The sequence below is a fragment of the Myxine glutinosa genome, chromosome 7 (genome assembly GCF_964187855.1).
Source record: "Myxine glutinosa chromosome 7, kmMyxGlut1.1, whole genome shotgun sequence".
In the NCBI taxonomy this organism is placed as follows: Eukaryota; Metazoa; Chordata; class Myxini; order Myxiniformes; family Myxinidae; genus Myxine; species Myxine glutinosa.
In genome coordinates, this window is record NC_136267.1 from 162969944 (window position 1) to 162994034 (window position 24091).

Genomic DNA, 24091 nt, shown 5'->3' on the forward strand with positions numbered 1-24091 from the left:
TTCCCAGCATGTTATGTGTTGATCTAACCAACTCCATTGTCTCCTTACAAGACAGAAAGGTATGTTCAATATGTGGCATTCTGGAATCTAAGGGAAATCAATTTATTATATATATATATATATGTATTTTTTTTTTTAAGTCTGCATTATAAATATTTGCTATTGCAAGCAGTTTACTGAAAATATCTATCTGTTATGCTGCTCGACTAGCTCTCACGGGTGAGATAAGCAGTTTGCCTTCAATGTACATTTTGAATTTTCATTTTAGGCGAGTGTCGGACTTTGACATCAGAAGATCGAGCAGGATAAAGAACTATGGAAAACGGAGGAGTTGCTCACCAAACTGACTAAGGAGAAGCCGCAAAAAGAGTGAAAGAAGATAACCAATGCGTGTGAGTACATGCATAGTCATTTCAACTGGCAAGCACATGGACGAAGAGGAGCGACGACAAAAGGTTTATCCAACCATTTTTTGATGAATTTTTTTTTTGTGATTTAGCATGCAGGAACTAATCAAACAAGTGAACGCACACTGTGATGTACAGTTTCTGATGCAAGTTGACACAGGGTGGCATCCTGCCAAGAAATCGAGTGAACAGCTCCTGTTGCCCAGGCGAAAGCCTCTTCCAGCCAATAATAACACTGTTGCTTCGGTCATTTTTTTTGCTGATGCTAGGCAACCCTACAAACACGAGTAAAACTTGCCTGAAGTACTGCAGTTTAAGTTTTCATAATTGAGAGAGTTTCTTCTGTCACTGCAAACTTCCAATCTGGACATAAAACCAATTGTACGTCAATACTTCTTTAACTTTATTGCAGACACAGAGTCCATACACAAGTGATAATGATAAAAAGTATTACATCATCGCAGTGTTATAAAAACAATCGGTTATTACCTCCGCCACTGAAAGTGAACAAGGTTATGTTTTCACTCCTGTCTATCTCTCTGTCTGTCTGTCTCTGTTTGTGAGCAGGATGTCTCAAAAAGTTGTGCACGGATTCGTAGGAAACTTGGTGGATGAGTTGGGTAAGTGACGAGGAAGGATTGATTAGATGTTGGTTCAGGTCTGGATCCAGATCCAGCCCATCAGTGGGATGCAAAACGTAAACTGTTCAGCCTGGCAGAGGTACGTGCTCTACCAAGTGCTGTTTTAGTTAATGTACTTTTATCAATGGATATATTTATTCCCTTTCTACATGCTTGTCCATTGACTGAACGTATGCTATATAAGATTTAGAGCAGATGTTTTAGTAGATGTTACACAACTTACCATCCCCGGTTGAAGATAATTTCCCAAATTAATGTCATTTGGAAATAGTTAATGGAAAATATGCTGTATGTCCAATCGGAGTATTGAAATTTCAGTGGTTTCGACTACTTGTTGAAAGTTTCATTTTAATAATCCTAAAGTCGAAAAACTTTCAGCCTCCATTCTAATCTGTCCGGAGATGGCATGGATGTCATACGTACCCAATGAATTATAGCAGTGTTATTTGGGTTTGTTTGGTGTTCACAACTGAGCACATAACGTATTGTCCTTTGATGTGATGACTGGATATCTGAGCTTGTGGGTCTCTGCAAAGATCAACACCAGAGGTCTGGTATTTTCTGCCCACTTTGCACCAGTCATTCATGGCATAGCCTGAAACATGGATACAATAACGACACCCACACATCGTTACCCTACCAATGTATGAACTGTACCTTCATCTTCAATCATCCATCCTCTCCTCTTCTGTCGAATGTGTAACCCGTACAATAAAGTGTCAATAGCACGGTATTTCAAAAGGTTGTGGATGGGTTTTCACAAAATTTGGTGGATTAGTTGGGTCGGTGACAATAATCAGCCAATTGGATTTAGGATTAGGTATTGTGTCACGTTATCTTCTTTCCAATAATTTAGGATTGCACACATTTCTCATTCTGAGCTCAACTACCGTTACGATCCTGTCCGTTTTTCATTTGCAACTCCTCTTCTCCCGATTTGGGAAGTTCACTCTTTGTTGTTGCACCATGAGCCAAAAGTTTCAGTAAAGAGGACATCCAACCTCTTGTTAAATTAATTAGCACCGGTACCCGCCCTATGGGCGGGGCTTCAATTGGGAGGCCCAAATGAAAAGGCAAAATATCAGAAATTGAAGGCTTTTTTTATTTTAAACGATTTATATAAACATCCGTTAAATCATATCACACGCAAATCATCAAAATCTAAACGGTATTTGTAGAATTTCAATAAAAGCCACATCCCTGTTCATATCGGTAAATATTATTCCATGGTGTTTAGAAAAACTGGAAAATTTGGAAATTGGGAAAATTGGGGAAAAAATTGGAAAAACAATATATCCTATTTTGCTCCAAGGGGTCCCAGGATTACCCACCCAAAATTTCGTTGCGATCGGTTCAGCCGTTTTTGCGGTACCTGGGAACGGACAGACATTTGGTGAATTATAGTAACATGGTGATGCAGAAGAAAAATTCACATGAAATCAAGCAAAAAATCTTTTTTGGTTTCCCTTAACTCTCGTCCACACTTGAGAACTGATCAACGATGGGTATCAACCTTCCTTGGAAGGAAAATGGATATCTGTGGCACAAGGTATTCAGGCAGGCCTCCCACCAAAACGATGTGAAGACAACGTCGATGTTAATTTTTTAAATCCCTTGTATCAGGATCAGCATATCACAATTGAAAACTTAAAGGCAATGACAAAATGAGTGCCACACATTCTCACCACAGTTAGGTGGAAATGTGGCTGGCTTATATGTCAACAGAATCTTTGGTGTTTTTGTCGGGAAGGTGACACTAGGAGTTTATTGTTTACTGAATACAAAACCTTGTGCTGCAACTGAGTCAGAACTAAAGTCTTGTTCAGCAAAGTGGAAAAGGCTGATTTATCTGGGTCCGCAAAAGGCCAAATGGCAACAGGAGTATGTCCGTGTTTCACATTATTTTTATAACCACAATGGAATTTTTGATAAATTGGATAATTTGATGGGATGTACTGTGAACCAACTTCGTTAATACGTGGCTTTCTGACTTCCTCCACTCATAGTCAATCCATTGCTATCAACGGAATCCTCTAATCTCCTCTCCCAGTGGAGGCTGGTGTGCCTCTTCTATACATTGAGTAAAGCTCAGTCTCATCCTGTCACTCCAAAAGTATGACGAAAAACACTCTGATTAATTATTTCATCTCTTACTTTCGGGTTACTATGTTTATTTCCCTCTTCTCTTTCCTCCTCTGGAGTTAGTTCATTCCCTTGTTTGTTTGGTCTTACTATCCCATGGACACTACGCTACGTTGTATATTTTACCCAATGGTGGAAAGCTCCTTCATGCTTGAAAATTCCAATGGCCTCTTCCTTCATTTAAGTTCCATGTAAGGGAATTATTATTACTAGTAATACGAGTCCACAACCATCCTTGATCATGTTGTGGAATGTCAGATGAGGTCCTCACTTTTTTTTTCTCCCGCCCTCACTTTTTCACCTTTATAATATACTACCAAAGGTCCACCACATTGCTGGGCAATGCAGGGTCCACCTCCCACACCTTCCTCTCCCTAATCACACTCCTTTCCCCCACACCTTCCCCTCCCTATTCCCACTCCTTCCCCTCCCTAATCGCGCCCCGTCCCCTGCCGCCTCCCATCTCACGCCTTCTCCTCCCTCCTCTCCCCTGGCCCCTCCCTTCACGCTCCCACCCCACCACTTCCTCTCCCTCCTCCCACCCCTTTCCTCTCCCTCCTCCCACCCCTTTCCCCTCCCTCCTCCCATCATCCTTCCCCCTCCCTCCTCCCACCCCTTCCCCCTCCCTCCTCCCACCTCACCCTTCCCCTCCCACCTCACCTTTCCCCTCCCTCCTCCCACCCCACCCTTCCCTCCTCCCACCCCACCCTTCCCCTCCCTCCTCCCACCCCACCCTTCCCCTCCCTCCTCCCACTCCACCCTTCCCCTCCCTCCTCCCACCCCACCCTTCCCCTCCCTCCTCCCACCCCACCCTTCTCCTCCCTCCTCCTACCACCATTCCCCCTCCCTCCTCCCACCCCTTTCCCCTCCCTCTTCCCACCCCTTTCCTCTCCCTCCTCCCACCCTGTAAGGTATCTCGACAAACTACGATCAATTGTCATACACGTTTATTCACTCTGCCGATACAGGCCTGATTCACCTCAGCACCATCCGAGCTGGGGCGTAGGGATACAATGCGGTCACGGTGTAGGGATACAACGGTGAATATTTGCACTTCATACATGACATCCTCCCCTTTAAGTCCAAAATTACCAAGAGCAATACGTGCTAGATTTCAAGAATTGACATTTCAAAAGCAACATTTCCAAAACATGTGAAAATATGTGTGCAAACGATTATGAGAATAATGAAAATACGTGAAAATAGAACATGTGTCACCGTGAAAATAGAACATGTGTCACTGTGAAAAAAAACATCTTCAAAGATTCAACCGGTCGGGTGCTTTTCTCTCACGCATTGAGCGTCGCGGTGTACCAGTGGATACAGAGTCCGAGGTGATTCCTTTGGGTCACGGTGTACCAGTGGATACAGAGTCCGAGGTGATTCCTTTGGTCTCCATGAAGGGTGTAGCGTTCGCAGAGGTTTTCAGGGCATCCGAGCCGGCTGGAGCGGCCACGACGATCTCCGGCAGTGGCGGGTCGAACTGTTGTCCTGACTGTGACGATGCTGCAGGCTCTATCGACTCACAGGGACGGTAGGTTATGTGGTCCTGATGTCGACGAATTTCGCGGCCGTCCTGCAGGCGAATCACGCAGGACAGTGGACCTGGCTTCTCGATGATGTCCCCCGGTAGCCACATCGCACCTGCACCAAAATTTCGGGCAAACACTGGATCTCCAATGTTGATACTGTTGGGCGTCTTATCGTGCACCAACTTTTGATTAAGCTGGCTCTGATAAACATTTGATGATATGTCTGGTTTGAGATTGTCAAGTGTCGATCTCACGTGTCGTTTCATCAATAACTCAGACGGAGCTGCACCGGTTGTTGATTGTGGCGTGATGCGGTATTTGAACAGGAGACGAGACAGCTTTGTTTCCAGGGTTGCCTCCTGAAGTTTCTGCAATGCGGATTTGATGATTCCCACGGATCGTTCGGCCAAGCCATTTGAAGCCTGGTGATGTGGGCTGACAAACTTATGTTTGATGCCGTTCCGACGTGTGAACTCGGCAAACTCGGTACTGGAAAAACATGAACCATTATCACTCACGATCATCCTGGGCAGACCATGAGTGGCGAAACAGCGTCTGAGTCTTTCGATGACGATGGCTGACATAGTACCACGCGTCACATAGGCATCAATCCATTTTGTGTGCGCGTCCGTAATTATTAGAATCATGCTGCCGTTAATAGGCCCGGCATAATCGAGATGTAGGCGATGCCACGGTTCGCTGGGCCATTCCCAGGGATGCAGTGGCGCTTTCACAGGTGTATTCCGGGTGCCCTGGCAGGGGTAACAATGTCGAACATGATGTTCGATATCAGCATCAAGATTCGGCCACCACACATAGTTTCTGGTGAGTGACTTCATCTTCACAATCCCGGGGTGACAGTCATGGATTTCATCCATGACCCTGGAACGCAGATTTTTCGGGATCACGACACGACATCCCCAGAGTAGGCAACCATTTTCCACGCTGAGTTCGTTTTTACGTGCTTTAAAAGCCGCAAAATCCGGGTCACCCTCAGGTAGCAAATGCCATCCAAGCTGTACAGCCTGGACAGTTCTGGACAGAACGGGGTCTCGTCGAGTATGAGTGCGGATCTGGCCGGAATCGACAGCACAATCTTCCAGATGATTCATCAGTGCGATAATGGATCCTGGTGTAGGCGAATCATCAACGGATTCTGGAAGGGGTAACCGACTCATGGCATCTGCATTTGTGATAGACGAACCGGGCTTATAACATATGGTGTAGTCATAAGCAGAAAGAAACAGGGACCAGCGGATGATCCTGGGCAGTAGGGTGTCAGATGTCGCCTTAGTTGGACCAAACAGACTGATCAGCGGCTTGTGATCAGTGCGAATCGTGAAATGATGTCCAAGAAGGTACTGGCGAAATTTGCTGATGCCGAAAACGATTCCCAATCCTTCCTTGTCAAGTTGGGAATAGTTCTTCTCTGCCGGGGACAACATTCTGGATGCAAATGCAACCGGTCTTTCCGTACCATCAGGCATCACGTGTGATAATACACTCCCCACTCCATACCGACAGGCATCGCATGTCAGCACAAGATCCTTCTCTGGATCAAAATGAACGAGAACATTGGACGATTTGAGCAGATCCTTAGAGGTCTGGAATGCTGATTGTTCAGTTGACCCCCAGCTCCAGGAGACTCCTTTCCTCAAAAACCGATTAAGGGGGCCCAAAACGTCGGTCACATTCGGGATGTAACGACCATAGAACTGAAGCAAACCGAGGTATGACTTCAATTCGGTCACGTCTCGTGGAGCAGGAGCATCCTTGATAGCTCGGACTTTCTCATCTGTCGGGTGTAGACACTCGGCATCAATCGTATGACCCAGGTACGTGACTGATGGCACCATAAACTTGCACTTGTCTCGACGCAAACGTAGGCCGGAGTCCGAAATCTTCTTCAGAACTCTATCCAGGTTTTGTAGATGTTCCACGTCTGTACGACCAGTAACCAGAATATCATCCTGGTAACAAACGACGTTGCGTTCGGCGGCAAACAAACTGTCCATGACACGCTGATAAATTCCAGGTGCAGATTTCACTCCAAAACTGAGTCGGTGGTACCTGTACAACCCACGATGTGTGTTGATGGTAAGATACTGTTTCGAATTCTCGTCCAAGCGGAGCTGTAGATAGGCGGATTTGAGATCGAGTTTCGTAAAAGTCTTGCCTCCCGTGAGACGAGCATAGAGGTCTTCGATCCTCGGGATTGGATATTTATCCAATGAAGAACACTTGTTCAGGATCATTTTATAATCTCCACATATGCGGATGGACTGGTCTGATTTTATGACTGGAACGATGGGCGCCGCCCATTTGGCATACTGGATTTGCTCAATGATGCCCAGATTTTCAAGATGATCCAGTTCCTTGTCAATCCGCTCCCGCAGGGCGAAAGGGACTGGGCGAGCTCTGCAAAATATAGGATTGGCATCCTGGTCAACCCTGAGTTTAGCCATATGTCCTTTCAAGGTTCCAAGCTCATCCTTGAAGACATCCGGGTACGTATTCAGCACATTTTTGAGTATGTATGCTGCGGTAGGAGAAACGTTGGCTGCCCGGAGTTGATGAATGCTTTTCCACTTCAGTCAAATTATGCTCAACCAGTTCCTGCCGAGTAAGGAAGGGCCCTTTCCAGGAATGACGATCAGGGGTAGGTGAAACTTACGGTTATCGTAGCCCACCGTGACGTCACATGTACCGCAGGGAACAATCTTCTCACCTGTATAGGTGGAGAGACCATAGGTAGTAGGTTTCAGATGGGGTCGGTCAGCATCACTCCACAGGTTTGTGAAAACAGCATGGCTGATGAGCGAGACGGCCGCACCAGTGTCGACCTCCATTTGCAATGGTCGATTGTTGACGACAACAGTGGCAAGAAGAGGGTCCCGCCTATGGTGAGAATCAATATGAAGCAGGTCATGCGATTCTGAGTTGTCGGAAACAGAGCTCACCTGGTCAAGCTCGGGTCCCTCCGAACCGTTAAACTGATTAATCTTGTCAGCAGCTTTTCCTTTTCCCGATTTGTGAGTGATGCAAGCTGGAGCAATATGGCCAGTTTTCGAACAGAAATGGCAGGTGGCATCTTTGAACCAACACGTCTCCGGAGGGTGCTTTCCGTTGCACCGAAAACATTTGTTGTGGGTTTGAGACTGCACTGGCTTCTAACGAGGAGCCTTGTTCCAACGTTTTGGCTGAACATGATCCAAGCGATTCACAGCAGGGCTGGTACCAGACGAGCGAGTGGCACCGATGCTTGTAGCGTTGCGTTCAGCACTTTCCATGGAAATGGCGGTGTCTCTGGCATTTTGGAACGTCAGTCTTCTCTCCGCAAGCAGGCGTCTACGAGTGCGGTCATCGGACATGCCAACCACCAGCAAATCACGGAGCATGTCGTCAATCGTGTCCCCAAACTCACACAGATGTGACAGTTTTTTTGAGGTGTGCAATGAAGTCTGCGATCGACTGACCTTGCTGCTGTCTGCACATGTAAAAATTAAACCGACACAGGATGACTGAAGGAGATGGATTACAATGTTCCTTCAAAGCGGCCTTGAGCTCTGCATACGTGAGCTCCTCGATTGTCCGAGGCTGAATCAGGTTTTTAACAAGTGTGAACGTCTCACCTCCGCAAACGGACAGGCTAGACGGCCTTCATCCGGGCTTCGGTCGCGATGCCGTTCGCCTCGAAGTAAAAAGACAACCGCTCAGAATACGTGTCAAAATCCCCCTCATGAGGGTCGAATTCATCGATATGGCCGAAAGAAGTCATGGTATAGATGTTTATCCTCGTCGCCATGAAAGGTATCTCGACAAACTACGATCAATTGTCGTACACGTTTATTCACTCTGCCGATACAGGCCCGATTCACCTCAGCGCCATCCGAGCTGGGGCGTAGGGATACAATGCGGTCACGGTGTAGGGATACAACGGTGAATATTTGCACTTCATACATGACACACCCCTTTCCCCTCCCTCCTCCCACCACCCTTCCCCCTCCCTCCTCCCACCACCCTTCCCCCTCCCTCCTCCCACCCCTTCCCCCTCCCTCCTCCCACCCCTTCCCCCTCCCTCCTCCCACCTCACCCTTCCACTCCCTCCTCCCACCTCACCCTTCCCCTCCCTCCTCCCACCCCACCTTTCCCCTCCCTTCTCCCACCCCACCTTTCCCCTCCCTTCTCCCACCCCACCTTTCCCCTCCCTTCTCCCACCCCACCTTTCCCCTCCCTCCTCCCACCCCACCCTTCCCCTCCCTCTGGACTTCCACCTAACCCCTTCGCTTGCCTCCCACTACCACCCCTTTCTCTCTCCACCACCACCCCCACCCTACACTCTCTCTTCCACGGCCCTCTCTGCCTCTCCTCTACCCCTTTCTCTCTCTACCCTCCTCTCGACAAGAGGGAAGGAGGGAAGGGCTGTCCATGGGGTCCGATTGGCACACTGACACTGACCGTGACCGCGCTGCCCTGACTAATCTGGGTGAGCAGGGTAGAATGGGGGAAGACCTCAAATAGGCGTCCCTGATAGTTGTTGGGATGTATGTTAATGTTGATGGTAGTGCTCGTCTTTGGTCTGATAGACGACTCCATGTGGTGGCCATCTTGGAAAAAATATCAGAAATCTGGAAAATATAAAATAGTGAGGTGCCCCCGCATTTTAAAATATTTTTTTTGAAAAAAAACCGGCCGAGAAACTACTAATTTATTTTGCTTGGCCTTAAATTGTCTTGCATGTGTTTACATTGAAGCTCCTTTTTGTGGTATATTAGTTGTAGACTTTTAAAAGTGCTGCAGCTGCAAAAGAAAGTCGCTGTAATGTTGCAGCAAGAGGGAGGAGTGGAGGACAAAGAAAGTATGCGGACGAAAATACGTAAATTCGACGTCATCGTCAAAACTTTGCCTGAAAAGAACGCACGACGTCATCGCTTGGCGATCTGTAATGACGCAGGAACTCCCCCAGCATGCAATGACGCGTGACGTCAACACGTCATGCTTAGTGCTTACCGTTGGCTTATCCCGGAAAAGCGTCAGTGGTGCTCAAGTTGGCGCGACTCGGACTCGCGGCGAAGCTTTGTATTGGTGCCGGTGGTGCCGCCCGCTCTTATTCTTTAGTAGAGATCGGTTCATGACGACCTTTCGAACACCATTTACCTCGTAAAACAAGCAGACCGTCCTGTGTCCGTGTTTCTGGAGCAGCTTTTCCGCTTTCCTCACCACATCTCATGCCATATGTAACTTGTGGTAATCTCTCCTCCGAGAAATGGATTAGTCACCAGAAGACAGCCTGGTGAGAATACCTGGGAGTCTCGTTCCTTACCTGTGGAGGTGTGTGAACTCGCTCGTGCTCGTTTTGAAAAGTTTGTTGCTTGTTGAATCATCGACGGCGGGAACACGACGCGTGCGGGTTTCGTGTTAACGTTGAGAGCGATAAGATATGCTCCGTGGTATTCGGACAGCGGACACTTCATCTTCATTTTAAACATCCATCATGTTCGGTAACTCTTTTTGCAGATCTCTCATTGGTCGCCGCTATCTGTCACGTGTGTAAGTAACTCTTTTGCCTGAAGCGGAGGCATTTCTTCTCAGCAGCTCCTGGGAAGCACCTGATCTCGATTTTCAATGCCTCTTCTTCTTCTCCTTTTCCTTCTTCTTCTCCTTTTCCTTCTTCTTCTCCTTTTCCTTCTTCTTCTCCTTCTCCTTCTTCTTTTCCATCTTCTTCTTTTCCATCTTCTCCTTCTTTTCCCGCTTCTCCTTCTTTTCCATCTTCTCCTTCTTTTCCATCTTCTTCTGCCTCCTGTTCTTCTGCTTCCTCCTCTTCTTCCTCCTCTTATTCTTCCTCCTCTACTTCCTCCTCCTCTTCTGCTACGTCCTCTTCTTCTTCTTCCTATTCTTCCTCTTATTCTTCCTCCTCTTCTACCTCCTCCTATTCTTCATCTTAATCTTCCTCCTCTTCTTCCTCCTCCTCCGCCTCCTCCTCTTATTCCTGCTCCTTCTTCTTCCTCATCTTCTTCTTCCTCTCCCTCCTCTTCCTCTTCTTCCTCCTCTTCTTCCTCCTCTTCTTCTTCCTCTTCTTCTTCCTCCTCCTCCTCTTCCTCCTCTTCTTCTTCCCCCTCCTCTTCTTCCTCCTCCTTCGCCCGCTACCTCTGCCTCTTCCTCTTCCTCTGCCTCCTCCGCTTCTTCTTCCTCTTCCTCTTCTCCTCTTCTTCCTCCTCCTCCTTCTTCCTCCTTCTTCTTCCTCCTCCTCTTCTTCTTCCTCTTCCTCTCCCTCCACTTCTTCTTCCTCTTCCTCCTCTTCTTCTTCCTCCTCTTCCTCCTCTTCTTCTTCCTCCTCCTTCTCCTGCTTCCTCGTCCTCTTCTTTCTTCCTCTTCCTCTTCTTCCTCCTCCTCCACTTCCTCCTCTTCTTCTTCCTCCTCTTCATCTTCCTCCTTCTTCTTCCTCTTGTTCTTCCTCCTCTTCCTCCTCTTCTTCCTCCTCTTCTTCCTCCTCTTCTTCTTCCTCTCCTTCCTTCTGCTTCCTCCTCTTCTTCTTCTTCTTCTTCTTCTTCCTCTTCTTCTTCTTCTATGTCACCTGTGCACTGCCTTGCCTGCTTGTGCTCCATTGCTCTCTCACGTAATGCAATTGTTCCCTCTTTTGCATCAGCTGTCCGATAAAGCAGGCCGCCCTTTCATTCCTGTTCCTGTTTTGGGAAGTCTTTGGACCATGTGTATGCTGTTGCCACATCGCTTAATCTCCCATATTGTCTGCTGTGCTAACTTCCTGTACCCCATCGAGGTGTGAGTTCCATTCATTCATTCAGGTACCAAGCAGTTCCTTTTGCTTAGGGTTACAATCCTAGGTGGATCTACACTTCGACGCAGGACGATTGACCGAGAGTGGCATGGATTTTGGCATTCGTTCAGGGTGCCGGTGATAGTTCGCCTACTCTTCGCGAAGAACACCACGGCATATCTAACGGCCACCAACTAACGCCGGCAGATGGAACTCCTGGTGTAACGGGCGGCACACACATTGATGGATCGCACCGGGATGGCAGTTTATGGCTGGGTCGACATTTGATGCCAGGTTCGACCGCCACAGGTGAGCGCACCTGCTTGTCGGCGATCCTGACGGCCCCTGAAGCTTCTCTGAGACAAACTGTGCAAAAGGTTGTTGTTGTTGCACCTCTTTGTGAGGCCTACGACTGCGTTGATCATAAAATCGACTTTCAAACTTTGATGCAAGGTGGAACTTGTGCGTCAGCCACATGCAGGTCAAAGACATTGGTAGATGGCGTACTCTACATGAATTACAAGGACGTTCGGACACGATGGACAAACGCTCTGATACTTTGGTCTTTCACATCACGAGCCAGGCTTTTCAGACGGCAACACGAAGCACAACAGACAAACCGAACCCAGATTCCAATGTGTTTTCACAATTTTGTCACGTGAATCAATTTTATTTTGACGTTTTAACTTATTTGTACACGAAGTGATGCTTCGGACTGCATTCCTGAGCTGCTTTAGGAATGTTGTCTCGAAACTATCTTTCATTCTTTTATACACCGGTTAGTGCGGTTTATTTCCATTAGTTATGACTGAAACGACTACTTACAGCTTTGCTTCAGCACATTTTACAATAAAACGGTCTCGTTTGAATGTTTTGCTTTGTCACCTTTTCTTTGCATGTTTAATATACTATTTTAGTGTGCTGGTCGGAAGCAATGGTAGAACTAGTTTTCCATAGGATCACATCAGCAAGTAACTGCATTTTTAATGTCCGGAGACATGGGAAACCTGCTGTCAAAGACACGTGCTTTATTTATATTTTTAACCAATTTTTCAAAGCAGCAACTGAAAAAATGTCAGTTGTGCATCGGTTCAATCGGTATCAATGGCTGGCGCATTATTAACCTGCGAAGCCGGCTCCTTGCCTAATTATCAATCTTTTGGTGTCCTCGATTTTGAGGCCTGCTTACCTGGGCAAAATGGCATCCCGTCTATGACAACTATTTGTACAATTACATAATTTCCATTTGGCTGCTAACGGCTCGACTTCCTTCATAGAATATGAATGAATGAATGATCGTTTTGAGGCCATTTTCCCCTCTAGAGCGGGGGTTACCCTTGCGGGCCCCATGACAATCATGGTTCCCTGTTTGAGGCAATGTTTTTATGGCCGGATGCCCTTCCTGACGCCAACCCTTGGTCACGCTCTTACGATGCGTGGGGATACGGTGTACCTATTCTAAATTGGGGTACACACCGTGATCATTCATCCCAGCAAGCTGGTACTCAATTTGCCGACCTCAGAAGGATGACAGGCTGAGTCAACCCCCCTGGCGTTAATTCAGCGATCGACCGGGATTCGAACCCAGGATCCTAGGATCCCAAGCCGGCACCCTAACCGCTAAGCCAGCACCAGGCTCCATAGCTCCGTCCCTAATCCTCGTGTGCTCATTCCCAAAAAGCATGGCCTTTTCTTCATTCTATTTTTCTAACTTTTCCTTTGCAGAACTGCGTGACGGTAACGGATCCGCCGGCTGATGGGGAGGGAGAGTTGGTGGGGAAAGGCCGTGGACAGAGTACCCAAGCCTAACTTCCGGAGGCTCATTGTGTTGGTGGCGGAGGCGTCAGATTGGCTCAAGCGCTTTCGGCCTGTAAGCTGTTCTAGTACTGACGGCACCTAGTTTGTGTTTTTACTCACCTTGTCATGGCAAATGCTCTCCTCCCATTCCTGTCCGTGCAGCATCATTAAAACTGAAGGAACTTTCCTATTTCTTCTTCATCCAAAATACGACATGTTAACGCATTGTTTAGTTTCTTACTTTTTTTTTTGGCCTTAAATGCTTTTTCGGTCTCACGCATCTGCCCTCCACACTCCCAGTGTTGCCCAATACTCGCACTGTCGGCCAAAACCCAAAGGCTTATGCTGTTTTCCCATGAATACGTTTTCCAGCTACGCTTTGGCTAATTGTAAGACTAAAGAAATGCTTGCAGTTTATGTGTTGCCTTACATCTGATCCCCGCCAATGTAACTCGTGTGCTGTTTGCACCACACAGTGTCGTTGCAATTCCGCACAGACCCAAGTATTGCTCTGAATGGCCTTATTTTTCCACTTTTGCAAATAAAGTGACATTTTGCACCACAAGCTGCCATGAATGATGCAGGCAGGGTCAGTGGCAGTTTGGGGCTGACACAACGGCTCAGTTTATCCAATCCTGCCTTGTACTCTTGGTCCAACTGGCTATCCTGGGGTTGATTTAGCTTTTTAATTTTTTTTTAGCTTTGGGTCCATTGAACTCGCATGACTGTGGTGCATACACCTCTTTGCATAGTTGAGTGAGGAGGATGGGATTGTAAGGTTGCGGAAATTTTAGTGTTGCGGATCTGTGGGATTGTAAGGATTGTAAGAATTTTCGTGTTGCGGATTGTAAGGTTGCGGTTGTAATTTTTTTTTTTAAAGCTTTGGGTCTATTGAACTCGCATGACTGTGGTGCATACACCTCTTTGCATGGTTGAGTGAGGAGGATGGGATTGTAAGGTGGGTGGTTGTTTGTTTTGGTTTGTCTGTGCTGAATTGAGGTTCAGATAAATGGTATTTATATTATACTGGCGCCTGTGCTGTTCATTTCCTGACTACATCTTTATTTTTGTCTCCAACCTCTTCTAGTATCATTATTATTTTTGGTCTTTCCCTTATCGTTCATCGCTTTTTAGAAGCCCCTCCTTATCTCTTAACTTTTGTGCCTTTTGTGCCATCAAATCAACTCGCTCGTTCCTTTTTCTTTCCCACCTATTGAACCAACTTCCACATTCTCTTCCATCTCATTCTTCCCTCCAGATCTTAAAGACTGCTTCTCACCATCATCTCAGATCGTACCCAATCCAAAACCATTATCTTTTCAACCCTCATTAACCCCCCCCCCACCCCCTCCAAGATCAAGATCATTCTTCCCCACATCCCTCTATTTTGTCCATCAACCCTGCTGGTGGTATGTGTCTCCCCTCTCTTTCCCCTGTTCCTTTTGTTCTGTTACATCCTGCCTGATACGTTTTATGTTTTACCTCCTCCACAAGCCTCGACTTTGTGAATGAAAAGATCATTGATCGAATGATCGAAAATGATCGAAAAAAATGATCGAAAAAAAATGATCGAAAAAAATGATCGAAAAAATGATCGAAAAAATCGAAAAAAAAAATCGAAAAAATCGAAAAATCGATTTTTTTTCGAAAAAGAAAAAAAAATCGAAAAAATGATCGAAAAAAGATCCTCGAATGAAAAGATCATTCTTCCCCACATCCCTCTATTTTGTCCATCAACCCTGCTGGTGGTATGTGTCTCCCCTCTCTTTCCACTGTTCCTTTTGTTCTGTTACGTCCTGCCTGATACGTTTTATGTTTTACCTCCACAAGCCTTGACTTTCTGTACAAATAAAAAAACCTGCTCTCGCTCCTTCAACGTCCGTAATATATCTTGATATTTCCTTCTTCCCCTCTTTCAGATTCAACCTGAGCCAGTCCCACAAGAAATCCTATGGTGATTTGACTGGGATTTCCAAAACACACAAAGAAATAACAGTATCATCGGCCAGAATCAACAACATGGGTAAGTTTGACTGTTCTAAGGTTGGCACAATAAAAACACAGACATTGTAATTACTGGTTCAATGACGTTTGCACATTGCTTCGCTGTTACCCTTAACTGGCGTTTTTGACAAATTGTAGTGAGGTACGTACAATATCTAGGAGTTGGTTGACCACCGGCTATCATTGTAATTTTTTGACTGATCAATGTGGAGAATCGCAAATGTATCTGAAGCTGTGTTAACATTGGGGATTATTTTTCCCATTAACCTGTTGCTTTGTTATATACGTGTTTTCATCATTTTAAATTGTAGATTTTCAATCTATTTTTTTTTCTTCAAAATTTTCAAAATTTTTCAAAATTGATTTTCAATTTTCAAATTTCAAAAATTGTAGATTTTCAATGTTGCTTCCAATTTGGTTTTAATTACTGTATGCTTCATTGTGAATATTTCTAATTTTTGGTCCTTTTATTTTTTTTCACCGGAGGAATTATGTTTTCGGTTTGTCCGTCCTTCTGTCCGTCCGTCCGTACGGGCTAAACCTCGTTTTTCTCAGCAACCATATGTCTGATTGAGACGAAACTTTCAGGGTAGGAATGACACCGATGGAGAATGTTTTTATGATAATTGTGACATCATAGGTCATGTGGTATAGCAACCATCTTGGCTTAAAAGCAAATAATAATAAAAATTTTCTCGGAAACCGCTGAATGGAAAATTTTGAAACTTGGCACATTGTCAAGTAACTCCCAATTGGGAACAAAAGCATGATGATGACATCGTAGATGAAGTGGTATACCAGCCAAAAATTTTTTTATCGAATTCCTTATCCTAAAAATCTGAAATTGCATGCACATGATCGATGACCCATTTGTATTCAGATATTAGATTTGTGACATCATAGGACACATGATTTGGCAGCCATATTGGATTGAAGGACAATATTAAATAATTATATCTGAAACCGCACACCCTATCGATGCGAAATTTTACAAATATCATCCAACAGCACTGTTGCATATAGTTTGGAAATGATGATGTCATAGGTCACGTTGTTTGGCAGCCATCTTGGATAGAAAAACCAACCTTGTCCGATCAACACGAAACTTCACAAACGTGATCCCCTACCCATAAATATGCAGAGTGATGGCATCTACCCGTTGTGGGACTATGCGGAGGCATATTGGTGACACATTGTTCTACCTTTTTTTTTTACAATTTACAAACTTGCCACCAATTAAATTATGTTTATTCTTTGAAAAAATATCGTATTTACTTCTTACGTTTCTTCCTAATTATATATTTTTATTAGTATTCCTTGTAAGCCAAATTTTCTTGACTTTTTGGGGATACTTTTTTGGTGTTTGTTGATTAAAACAAAATTATTATTATACTAGTATAAAAGCCTGTCAAAAATGATGGGTTGGAACAGTTTATTTGATGATACAGCCTCGTGAGCGTGCCAAAGTCTGAAGCTAGGCTTAGCGTCAGGTGTACTTATATCTTCTTTATTTATTAGACATCCTATTGATGTAAAAGAACACTCAGCTTACTCTGCGTGCGTTGCACATCACATGCAGCAAATTTCACCCTCCTGCGCCATGTATGTATTGGTATTAAAAAAACTAACTTCTCTACACTGCCCTTGATGCTCGGTTTGCAAGCCATCGTCTACAATTCCAATAGAAGAGACATAATTACTCCAAGGAAAATGGGTTTTGAGTTTTTATTCTCAAAAATAGACTGTAGTGAACACAGTCGTGTTAAAAGATTGGCCTTTATAACCTGACTCAAATCGTACTTATGAAGAGGGGACAAACAATTGTACAAATACACACTGTTTTATATAGGTAGATAAAATAGATATGATAAGATAATTTATTAAACATCCTGTGGATGGAAATGAACACTCGTTTTACTCTGCGCACGTTGCACATCATGTGCAGTAAATTTCACTTGGCCCCTAGCATTTATTACGATTTAAGAAAAATCGCACACATGTCCGAAGGAAGCACGTCAGTTTGACATTTTTAATATGATATAGGCAATGCCTAGACACTCACGAAAACCATTGGAATTAGCCTTTAGAATTAGCCTTTAGAATTAGCCTTTAGAATCAGCCTTTAGAATTTGCCTTTAGAATTAGCCTTTAGAATTAGCCTTTAGAATTACCCTTTAGAATCAGCCTTTAGAATCAGCTTTTAGAATTAGCCTTTAGAAATAGCCTTTAGAATTAGCCTTTACAATTAGCCTTTACAATTAGCCTTTACAATTAGCCTTTACAATTAGCCTTTAGAATTAGCCTTTAGAATTAGCCCTTAGAATTAGCCGTTAGAATTAGCCTTTAGAATTGGCCTTTAGAATTAGCCTTTACAATTAGCCTTTACAATTAGCCTTTACAATTAGCCTTTAGAATTAGCCTTTAGAATTAGCCTTTATAATTGGCCTTTAGAATTAGCCTTTAGAATTAGGCTTTATAATTGGCCTTTAGAATTAGCCTTTAGAATTAGCCTTTAGAATTAGCTGTTAGAATTAGCCTTCAGAATTAGCCTTTAGAATTAGCCTTTAGAATTAGCCTTTATAATTGGCCTTTAGAATTAGCCTTTAGAATTAGCCTTTAGAATTAGCCTTTAGAATTAGCCGTTAGAATTAGCCTTTAGAATTAGCCTTTAGAATTGGCCTTTAGAATTAGCCTTTAGCCAATTACCCTTTAGAATTACCCTTTAGAATTAGCCTTTAGAATTAGCCTTTTGAATTAGCCTTTCGAATTAGCCTTTCGAATTAGCCTTTATAATTGGCCTTTAGAATTAGCTTTACATTTAGCCTTTAGAATTGGCCTTTAGAATTAGCCTTTAGAATTAGCCTTTAGAATTAGCCAGAATTAGCTTTTAGAATTAGCCTTTAGAATTAGCTTTTAAAATTAGCCTTTAGAATTAGCCTTTAGAATTAGCCTTTACAATTAGCCTTTACAATTAGCCTTTGTAATTCACCTTTGGAATTACCTTTTACAATTACCCTTTACAATTACCCTTTAGAATTAGCCTTTACAATTAGCCTTTAGAATTAGCCTTTGTAATTCGCCTTTAGAATTAGCGTTTACAATTAGCCTTTCGAATTAGCCTTTACAATTAGCCTTTACAATTAGCCTTTAGAATGAGCCTTTAGAATTAGCCGTTAGAATTAGCCTTTAGAATTAGCCTTTATAATTGGCCTTTAGAATTAGCCTTTAGCCAATTACCCTTTAGAATTAGCCTTTAGAATTAGCCTTTAGAATTAGCCTTTAGAATTAGCCTTTATAATTGGCCTTTAGAATTAGCCTTTAGAATTAGCCTTTATAATTGGCCTTTATAATTGGCCTTTAGAATTAGCCGTTAGAATTAGCGTTTACAATTAGCCTTTAGAATTAGCCTTTACAATTAGCCTTTAGAATTAGCCTTTAGAATTAGCCTTTAGAATTAGCTTTTGGAATTAGCCTTTACAATTAGCCTTTAGAATTAGCCTTTACAATTAGCCTTTACAATTAGCCTTTAGAATTAGCCTTTAGAATTAGCCGTTCGAATTAGCGTTTAGAATTAGCGTTTAGAATTAGCCTTTACAATTAGCCTTTACAATTAGCCTTTAGAATTAGCCTTTACAATTAACCTTTAGAATTAGCCTTTTGAATTAGCCTTTAGAATTAGCCTTTAGAATTAGCCTTTAGAATTAGCCTCTACAATTAGCCTTTAGAATTAGCCGTTAGAATTAGCGTTTACAATCAGCCTTTAGAATTAGCCTTTAGAATTAGCCTTTGGAATTAGCCTTTACAATTAGCCTTTAGAATTAGCCTTTACAATTAGCCTTTACAATTAGCCTTTAGAATTAGCCTTTGTAATTCACCTTTAGAATTCGCGTTTAGAATTAGCGTTTAGAATTAGCCTTTACAATTACCCTTCACAATTACCCTTTAGAATTAGCCTTTAGAATTAGCCATTAGAATTAGCCTTTACAATTAGCCTTTCGAATTAGCCTTTACAATTAGCCTTTAGAATTAGCCTTTACAATTAGCCTTTACAATTAGCCTTTAGAATTAGCCTTTGTAATTCACCTTTAGAATTCGCGTTTAGAATTAGCGTTTAGAATTAGCCTTTACAATTACCCTTCACAATTACCCTTTAGAATTAGCCTTTAGAATTAGCCATTAGAATTAGCCTTTACAATTAGCCTTTCAAATTAGCCTTTACAATTAGCATTTAGAATTAGCATTTGGAATTAGCCTTTACAATTAGCCTTTAGAATGAGCCTTTCGAATTAGCCTTTACAATTAGCATTTAGAATTAGCATTTAGAATTAGCCTTTACAATTAGCCTTTAGAATTAGCCTTTACAATTAGCATTTAGAATTAGCATTTAGAATTAGCCTTTACAATTACCCTTTAGAATTGTCCTTGAGAATTAGCCTTTTGAATTAGCCTTTTGAATTAGCCTTTTGAATTAGCCTTTTGAATTAGCCGTTAGAATTGGCCTTTAGCATTAGCCTTTACAATCAGCCTTTACAATTACCCTTTACAATCAGCCTTTACAATAACCCTTTAGAATTAGCGTTTAGAATTAGCCTTTAGAATTAGCGTTTAGAATTAGCCTTTAGAATTAGCCTTTAGAATTAGCCTTTAGAATTAGCCTTTAGAATTAGCCATTAGAATTAGCCTTTAGAATTAGCCGTTATAATTAGCCTTTACAATTAGCCTTTACAATTAGCCTTTAGAATTAGCCTTTAGAATTGGCCTTTAGAATTAGCCTTTAGCCAATTACCCTTTAGAATTACCCTTTAGAATTACCCTTTAGAATTAGCCTTTAGAATTAGCCTTTAGAATTAGCCTTTTGAATTAGCCTTTCGAATTAGCCTTTAGAATTAGCCTTTATAATTGGCCTTTAGAATTAGCTTTACATTTAGCCTTTAGAATTGGCCTTTAGAATTAGCCTTTAGAATTAGCCTTTAGAATTAGCCAGAATTAGCTTTTAGAATTAGCCTTTAGAATTAGCTTTTAGAATTAGCCTTTAGAATTAGCCGTTAGAATTAGCCTTTAGAATTAGCCTTTAGAATTGGCCTTTAGAATTAGCCTTTAGCCAATTACCCTTTAGAATTACCCTTTAGAATTACCCTTTAGAATTAGCCTTTAGAATTAGCCTTTAGAATTAGCCTTTTGAATTAGCCTTTCGAATTAGCCTTTAGAATTAGCCTTTATAATTGGCCTTTAGAATTAGCTTTACATTTAGCCTTTAGAATTGGCCTTTAGAATTAGCCTTTAGAATTAGCCTTTAGAATTAGCCAGAATTAGCTTTTAGAATTAGCCTTTAGAATTAGCTTTTAGAATTAGCCTTTAGAATTAGCCTTTAGAATTAGCCTTTACAATTAGACTTTAGAATTAGCCTTTACAATTAGCCTTTGCAATTAGCCTTTGTAATTCACCTTTGGAATTACCTTTTACAATTACCCTTTACAATTACCCTTTACAATTAGCCTTTAGAATTAGCCTTTACAATTAGCCTTTAGAATTAGCCTTTGTAATTCGCCTTTAGAATTAGCTTTTACAATTAGCCTTTCGAATTAGCCTTTACAATTAGCCTTTACAATTAGCCTTTAGAATGAGCCTTTAGAATTAGCCGTTAGAATTAGCCTTTAGAATTAGCCTTTATAATTGGCCTTTAGAATTAGCCTTTAGCCAATTACCCTTTAGAATTAGCCTTTAGAATTAGCCTTTAGAATTAGCCTTTAGAATTAGCCTTTATAATTGGCCTTTAGAATTAGCCTTTAGAATTAGCCTTTATAATTGGCCTTTATAATTGGCCTTTAGAATTAGCCGTTAGAATTAGCGTTTACAATTAGCCTTTAGAATTAGCCTTTACAATTAGCCTTTACAATTAGCCTTTAGAATTAGCCTTTAGAATTAGCCTTTAGAATTAGCCTTTGGAATTAGCCTTTACAATTAGCCTTTACAATTAGCCTTTAGAATTAGCCTTTAGAATTAGCCTTTAGAATTAGCCTTTAGAATTAGCCGTTCGAATTAGCGTTTAGAATTAGCGTTTAGAATTAGCCTTTACAATTAGCCTTTAGAATTAGCCTTTTGAATTAGCCTTTAGAATTAACCTTTAGAATTAGCCTTTAGAATTAGCCTCTACAATTAGCCTTTAGAATTAGCCGTTAGAATTAGCGTTTACAATCAGCCTTTAGAATTAGCCTTTACAATTAGCCTTTACAATTAGCCTTTAGAATTAGCCTTTAGAATTAGCCTTTAGAATTAGCGTTTGGAATTAGCCTTTACAATTAGCCTTTAGAATTAGCCTTTACAATTAGCCTTTACAATTAGCCTTTAGAATTAGCCTTTATAATTGGCCTTTAGAATTAGCCTTTAGAATTAGGCTTTATAATTGGCCTTTAGAATTAGCCTTTAGAATTAGCCTTTAGAATTAGCTGTTAGAATTAGCCTTCAGAATTAGCCTTTAGAATTAGCCTTTAGAATTAGCCTTTATAATTGGCCTTTAGAATTAGCCTTTAGAATTAGCCTTTAGAATTAGCCTTTAGAATTAGCCGTTAGAATTAGCCTTTAGAATTAGCCTTTAGAATTGGCCTTTAGAATTAGCCTTTAGCCAATTACCCTTTAGAATTACCCTTTAGAATTAGCCTTTAGAATTAGCCTTTAGAATTAGCCTTTTGAATTAGCCTTTCGAATTAGCCTTTAGAATTAGCCTTTATAATTGGCCTTTAGAATTAGCTTTACATTTAGCCTTTAGAATTGGCCTTTAGAATTAGCCTTTAGAATTAGCCTTTAGAATTAGCCAGAATTAGCTTTTAGAATTAGCCTTTAGAATTAGCTTTTAGAATTAGCCTTTAGAATTAGCCTTTAGAATTAGCCTTTACAATTAGACTTTAGAATTAGCCTTTACAATTAGCCTTTACAATTAGCCTTTGTAATTCACCTTTGGAATTACCTTTTACAATTACCCTTTACAATTACCCTTTACAATTAGCCTTTAGAATTAGCCTTTACAATTAGCCTTTAGAATTAGCCTTTGTAATTCGCCTTTAGAATTAGCTTTTACAATTAGCCTTTCGAATTAGCCTTTACAATTAGCCTTTACAATTAGCCTTTAGAATGAGCCTTTAGAATTAGCCGTTAGAATTAGCCTTTAGAATTAGCCTTTATAATTGGCCTTTAGAATTAGCCTTTAGCCAATTACCCTTTAGAATTAGCCTTTAGAATTAGCCTTTAGAATTAGCCTTTAGAATTAGCCTTTATAATTGGCCTTTAGAATTAGCCTTTAGAATTAGCCTTTATAATTGGCCTTTAGAATTAGCCGTTAGAATTAGTGTTTACAATTAGCCTTTAGAATTAGCCTTTACAATTAGCCTTTACAATTAGCCTTTAGAATTAGCCTTTAGAATTAGCCTTTAGAATTAGCCTTTGGAATTAGCCTTTACAATTAGCCTTTACAATTAGCCTTTAGAATTAGCCTTTAGAATTAGCCTTTAGAATTAGCCTTTAGAATTAGCCGTTCGAATTAGCGTTTAGAATTAGCGTTTAGAATTAGCCTTTACAATTAGCCTTTACAATTAGCCTTTAGAATTAGCCTTTACAATTAGCCTTTAGAATTAGCCTTTTGAATTAGCCTTTAGAATTAACCTTTAGAATTAGCCTTTAGAATTAGCCTCTACAATTAGCCTTTAGAATTAGCCGTTAGAATTAGCGTTTACAATCAGCCTTTAGAATTAGCCTTTACAATTAGCCTTTACAATTAGCCTTTAGAATTAGCCTTTAGAATTAGCCTTTAGAATTAGCCTTTGGAATTAGCCTTTACAATTAGCCTTTAGAATTAGCCTTTACAATTAGCCTTTACAATTAGCCTTTAGAATTAGCCTGTGTAATTCACCTTTAGAATTCGCGTTTAGAATTAGCGTTTAGAATTAGCCTTTACAATTACCCTTCACAATTACCCTTTAGAATTAGCCTTTAGAATTAGCCATTAGAATTAGCCTTTAGAATTAGCCTTTAGAATTCGCGTTTAGAATTAGCGTTTAGAATTAGCCTTTACAATTACCCTTCACAATTACCCTTTAGAATTAGCCTTTAGAATTAGCCTTTAGAATCAGCCTTTAGAATTTGCCTTTAGAATTAGCCTTTAGAATTAGCCTTTAGAATTACCCTTTAGAATCAGCCTTTAGAATCAGCTTTTAGAATTAGCCTTTAGAAATAGCCTTTAGAATTAGCCTTTACAATTAGCCTTTACAATTAGCCTTTACAATTAGCCTTTACAATTAGCCTTTAGAATTAGCCTTTAGAATTAGCCCTTAGAATTAGCCGTTAGAATTAGCCTTTAGAATTGGCCTTTAGAATTAGCCTTTACAATTAGCCTTTACAATTAGCCTTTAGAATTAGCCTTTAGAATTAGCCTTTATAATTGGCCTTTAGAATTAGCCTTTAGAATTAGGCTTTATAATTGGCCTTTAGAATTAGCCTTTATAATTAGCCTTTAGAATTAGCTGTTAGAATTAGCCTTCAGAATTAGCCTTTAGAATTAGCCTTTAGAATTAGCCTTTATAATTGGCCTTTAGAATTAGCCTTTAGAATTAGCCTTTAGAATTAGCCTTTAGAATTAGCCGCTAGAATTAGCCTTTAGAATTAGCCTTTAGAATTGGCCTTTAGAATTAGCCTTTAGCCAATTACCCTTTAGAATTACCCTTTAGAATTAGCCTTTAGAATTAGCCTTTTGAATTAGCCTTTCGAATTAGCCTTTAGAATTAGCCTTTATAATTGGCCTTT

At 41.5% G+C, this 24091-nt stretch overlaps 1 protein-coding gene across 6 annotated transcripts in view; it reads left to right on the forward strand.

Moving 5' to 3' along the window:
- The first annotated feature begins 903 nt into the window (after positions 1-903).
- Positions 904-24091, forward strand: part of LOC137430910 (mitogen-activated protein kinase kinase kinase 2-like) — a 127189-nt gene continuing 104001 nt past the window's right edge. Inside the window, exons 1-3 of one of the 6 annotated variants that reach the window (XM_078782487.1) lie at positions 904-1027; positions 13223-13367; positions 15214-15317. In XM_078782487.1, coding sequence (XP_078638613.1) covers positions 15314-15317 — 4 coding nt within the window. In that variant the 5' untranslated portion in view covers positions 904-1027; positions 13223-13367; positions 15214-15313. Of the gene's footprint in view, positions 1028-9723; positions 10054-13222; positions 13368-15213; positions 15318-24091 lie in introns of those variants that run through there. The other 5 variants (XM_078782482.1, XM_078782483.1, XM_078782485.1 and 2 more) reach the window with 5 other exon arrangements.